Genomic DNA, 5374 nt, shown 5'->3' with positions numbered 1-5374 from the left:
AAAAATTAACAATCAACAAGGATGTAAAAGATCTGAAGAAACCCTAAAATCTAAAATCGTTGAAATCAATCTTAGGTAAAAATTGAATAATCCAGTTTTCAACAGATCTAACCCTAGATTCAGATTATCTTCTTATCGCATGTCATTTTCCATGTTTGCATAAAAATTAAGAAAATTCAAAAGCTAAGCCACAAACACACACAAACCATAAATAAATAAATAAAAATAAAAAGGTCCAAAATAATGAAACCAAACCTTTTTCCAATATTCCCAGAAAAACAAAATAAAAAAAAAAATCAGGTAGAAGAAGAAGAAAAGGGCAAAATTGGAATTAAATCTACAGGTCCATCCACATATGTTGTTGTTTTGGGTTTCTTTCTTTCTTTGTGATATTAAAAAAAATCTCTGATGAAAAAGAAGAACCAAAATCAAACAAACAAGATGCAAAAAAAAACAGCTATCTAATCTAATCTACACTTTTATTTGATTCACTGGGTTTACAAAGATTTAAGATTAAACTCTTATCATCATCATCATCATCACCTTGTTTTTTCTACAAACAATTTTAAGATCATGAGATGATGAAACATGTGGGTGGCTTTTGGTGCTCTGGGCTTTTGATAAATAATATAAATATATATTTCTGGGATTTTTTTTTCTTCTTCCCTTGCGCTGCTGCCCTCTATTTTGATGTGTGATGATGTCTTCTTGGCTTGGTTATAAGTTATAACGCTTCTAAAAGCAAGCAGATGCAATTTCCTATGCAACTACTCTTTACGAATATTTTGTTTTTCTCTCTCTATCTCTCTCTCTCTCTCTCAAGACTCAAGGGAACCCAACCCACCCATATAAAGCAATTAAACTATTTCATTTTACGTATAATTGTTGTTTTATGACTTTTGTTTGGGTCTTTTTAACACCCAAAAACAACAAAAACATTTTTTACTACTAACATTACAGCTAATCCACACAAATTATATAAAGAAATTTTACTAATTTAGATAAGTAAGTATATATTACTAGATTAAGATTTGTATTTACAGGGCGGATAATTTGAATACGATCATGTCATATTGTCTTTCCCAAAAGAGTTATTGTAATATACATTGAACCAAAAAAAATTAGGTTATCGACAAATTATTAATATTTTTGGACCAACATATTATAAATTTGAATATGATAATGCAATCTTCTAGATCAAGAGTGCTGAATTACAATAATACGAGTTTACTTATTTAAGTGTTGCACAACCATAATTTTCTTACTATTAATTTATTTGTATTCAATAATATTAGTATCTAGCGCGTTAAATGCTGGTATATTTTATTTATTTACCAAAATCGCAGTGGGATTTAGTAGTCAAAGTACCAATAATACAAAAGAGAATAAAGAAAAAGAGGAGGTGAATGTAATTTCAGAAGTGATTGGAAAGAAATGAAAAAAGTAGAGACATGGAGGGTGTATATTGTAAATTAAGTATAAACCCTACTTATCAACTCTCTCAAACCCCGCGTTGAAGAAGCCAAAAAGACTCGCACAGCTTCGACGAACGAACGAACGAACGGTGAGTGCGTTCTTACACTCATTTCTCCAGATTTGTGTTTGCTTCGGTTGCTCAAACTTATCCCTACTTTGAGAATTTTCTGCTTCTTTTTTTGTTTGAATCTGTTTCTGCTTCTCTGTCTGAAGCTTCAAGCTTGTATCTTTCCTTTTCACAGGTTTGGTTTCTCCAAGAATTGAGCTTCCTTACAGCAAAGGATTGAACTTCCGTACAGCAAATTTTTCTGGGTCTAATACGATTTTGTGAAAGGAAAGATCTTTGCTTTGTTAAACTGGGTCGAGAGATGGCTTCATCAAATTGGCTACTTGAGGTTCACTTCTTGCATATGCCAAGTTTGTCTCCAAAGCAGACGAATCTCTGTTTGTTGAATCCTTTATCTTGCAGAAAGATGTCTTCTTTAGATTTGAAGCAAGAAATTGTGTTGAAAAAGGATGTTTATATGATGAGATGCCAGGGCGTGCTCAATGGTGTGTGCATCGACCATGTAAATGATGTTACTGAGAGAAGCTCAGAATTCCATCACTATGGTGTCGGTACTAACTTGAGAGCCAGAGTGAAACCGAGGAAGCATTTAGGTTCTTCGAGTTTATCCTCTGATGGACCAATTACCGAAAACGACCAAGAGACAAACAATGAGATCCTTCATAACCTGTGCAGCAATGGGAAGTTAACAGACGCTTGCAAACTTGTCGAGGTGATGGCACGTCATAATCAGGTTCCTCATTTCCCTTCTTGCTCAAACTTAGTCCGTGGTCTAGCTAGAATTGATCAGCTGGATAAAGCAATGGGTATCTTGAGAATAATGGTAATGTCTGGTGGGGTTCCAGACACTATTACCTATAACATGATCATCGGAAATCTTTGCAAGAAAGGGCATATAAGATCTGCCTTGGTCCTCTTAGAAGACATGAGCTTGAGTGGGAGCCCTCCAGATGTGATTACCTATAATACAGTGATTCGGTGTATGTTTGATCATGGGAAGGCTGAGCAAGCCATCAGGTTTTGGAAGGAACAACTGCGGAATGGTTGCCCTCCATACATGATTACATACACGGTTTTGGTTGAACTCGTGTGCAGGTACTGTGGAAGCGCTCGAGCTATGGAAGTTTTAGAAGACATGGCAGTGGAAGGTTGTTATCCTGATATTGTCACATATAATTCTCTGGTTAACTATAACTGCAGGCGAGGGAATTTAGAGGAGGTGGCTTTGGTCATTCAGCATATTCTATCTCATGGACTGGAACTGAACACCGTAACTTACAACACTCTTCTACATTCTCTTTGTTCTCACGAGTACTGGGATGAAGTGGAGGAGATTCTAAACATCATGTACCAGACGTCCTACTCTCCAACAGTTGTCACTTACAACATCTTGATTAATGGTTTATGCAAAGCCAGGCTTTTGAGTCGTGCAATCGACTTCTTCTACCAGATGCTGGAACAAAAGTGCTCACCTGACATTGTCACTTACAATACAGTTCTAGGAGCCATGTCCAAAGAGGGAATGGTCGATGACGCGATTAAGTTACTTGGATTGCTTAAAAGCACGAGTTGTCCGCCGGGCTTGATCACTTATAACTCTGTAATCGATGGGTTGGCCAGAAAGGGACTGATGGAAAAATCATTGGAGCTGTACCATCAGATGCGGGATGCTGGAATCTCTCCCGATGATATAACCCGTCGTTCTTTAATATATGGTTTCTGCCGGGCAAACTTAGTTGAAGATGCGAGTCAAGTTTTAAAGGAGACGAGCAATAGAGGGAATGGAATCAGAGGTAGCACTTACAAGTTGGTGATCCAAGGGCTATGCAAGAATAAAGAGATGGAAATGGCAGTAGAGGTTGTTGAGATAATGCTAACAAGTGGATGTAAGCCAGATGAGACAATATATACCTCAATAGTTAAAGGCGTAGAGGAGATGGGAATTGGAAGTGAGGCTGATCAGTTGCAGAAGAAGCTGAAGCAGTGGAAACTGTTGAGGGAAGTGTAGGAAATGTAATTGACGCCGCCTATTAAGCCTTTTGTACAGGGAATCAGTTTTGTAAGGCAACGGTTGAATCAGAAAGCTTAGGCCTCTCTGTTTGCTCAAAATTAAGTTTTAGTTTCTTCTAGTCACTCTTTTGCTCTTCCTTTGATTGGATAATCCAAAGCAGCAATATTGAGACATCCTTTTGTTTTTCCAGATTTATATTTAGCAAAATTACCCAGCCATTTACATCAGCTTCTTAATCGGAACAACACTCTCTAAAATCTAATCGAACCCACTTTATCTTATTATAAGCGTTCTACTTTCTGCAACATATATCCTTAATGTACGAAAATATAGCAAATATTGAATAGAAGTTGTATATTCAAATCTCAAAAAAGAGTAGTATCGATGTTACAAATCCTTAATCTCCTTAAGATTTACAAGACACAAGTTTAAACATGATTAGAAGTCGACCCCTAACAAACGCTCTGATTTGCCCTCCGCAATGAAACTATAATGTAACTCATCTATAATCTACAGGGAGTTTCAAATGATACTATTCCCATATATATGGGTTCCAGTCTCATAATGAAAAGAAGAAAAAGACTAACTCAACTTCTTTTCCAATCTTCATTTCCTATTTAGTTTACCTCTGAAGGTTTAGCTGCAGGTAAAACGTCTGCCCATGTTAACACGCGCCCACACTCCCCACAGAACGTGCTATTCCCCACTCTTATTCCTTGGCTTATGAGAGTAAGCTGGTGAGCAGTTCTGGTGCAGTTACGAATCACAAAACGACTTCTGTTGAACAACTTTGGCATGCGTACGGGTTCTGTTTGTACAGAAGGAGAAGGTTTTGGGAGCACTGGAGATTCGCTAAGTGGTACCCGCTGAACTTCTTCCCATTCAAGCGCCCTCCTGTAAACTTCCCAGGCCATGTCTTTTTCCTCCTTTGTCAGTCTTTCCTCCTCATTCTCTTGTAACAATGTCTCGTGCTCATGGAAATTGGAAATCCAGCTAGTAAAAGAAAGAAAAACAGAGAGCGTCAAAAAGCAAGTTGCATAGAAAAGCAAGGAATGTAAGTACCGATTGTGAATATGGTTAAGCTTGCGAAACTTACTTTGGCCCGTGTCTCTGTAGCAAGCTCTCCATCAATTTGTCACAGCCAACACGAGGTAAAGTGGCCTTCTGTTTCTGTGAATTCTCCACCAGATTGCATTGAGCCACTTCATTTTGCTTGCTTATCTCAGTTACGGTGTCAGATTTCTCATCATCGTCGTCAAATTCAAAAAGGTGTAACATCTCTTCTTTGGAGATAGTCCTGTGCACTTGTTGTCTATCCACCACTCTCGCAGCTAGCCCCTCCTTGGTCACCTAATCATATTAACAGATCTGATTCATAAATGCCTCCTTCAAGGAAAGAAACACTAAACTTTAAAATGTTTTGGGTCTTTTAATACCTGACGTTTATATATCTTTTCTTCAATAGTCCCACGTGCCATCAACCTGTATGCAAATACTGGTTTCTTTTGACCATACCTACAAACAATAAGTTCACGTGATACTAAGCCACAACACTTTATACTATTGACAAATTTTATGCCCACAGTTGTCTAACAATTACCTCCATGCTCGAAATATAGCTTGAAGATCATAGGTTGGATTCCATGAACCATCAACTATGATCACACGGTTAGCAGCATAAAGATTAATTCCAAGCGATCCCGCTCTGGTTGAAATTAGAGTGCATTTCACCCTTTTGTTATCAGGCTCATTAAACCTATCAACCAACTTCTGCCGTTCTGAGCTTTCAGTTTTTCCATCAATTCTGCGCCCACCAAGGG

The 5374-nt window shown here is 37.7% G+C and overlaps 2 protein-coding genes across 4 annotated transcripts in view; one reads left to right on the top strand and one right to left on the bottom strand.

Moving 5' to 3' along the window:
- On the top strand, positions 1519–3745 carry LOC104739454 (pentatricopeptide repeat-containing protein At1g08610-like). Its single transcript, XM_010459802.1, has 2 exons — positions 1519–1564; positions 1719–3745. Exon 2 carries the CDS (start codon positions 1845–1847, stop codon positions 3549–3551), a length of 1707 nt encoding a protein of 568 aa, XP_010458104.1. The 5' UTR covers positions 1519–1564; positions 1719–1844; the 3' UTR covers positions 3552–3745.
- LOC104739453 (protein CHROMATIN REMODELING 20) overlaps positions 3894–5374 on the bottom strand; it is an 11379-nt gene continuing 9898 nt past the window's right edge. For all 3 annotated transcript variants that reach the window (XM_010459801.2, XM_019236018.1, XM_019236019.1), the window contains 4 exons: positions 5155–5358; positions 4991–5069; positions 4651–4904; positions 3894–4547 (listed from right to left, as the gene is read on the bottom strand). In XM_010459801.2, coding sequence (XP_010458103.1) covers positions 4172–4547; positions 4651–4904; positions 4991–5069; positions 5155–5358 — 913 coding nt within the window. In that variant the 3' untranslated portion in view covers positions 3894–4171. The remainder of the gene's footprint in view (positions 4548–4650; positions 4905–4990; positions 5070–5154; positions 5359–5374) is intronic.

The sequence above is a fragment of the Camelina sativa genome, chromosome 14 (assembly GCF_000633955.1).
Source record: "Camelina sativa cultivar DH55 chromosome 14, Cs, whole genome shotgun sequence".
Classification (NCBI taxonomy): domain Eukaryota; kingdom Viridiplantae; phylum Streptophyta; class Magnoliopsida; order Brassicales; family Brassicaceae; genus Camelina; species Camelina sativa.
The sequence above is the reverse complement of the archived record's forward strand: the minus strand, read 5'-3'. Positions and strand labels throughout refer to the sequence as shown.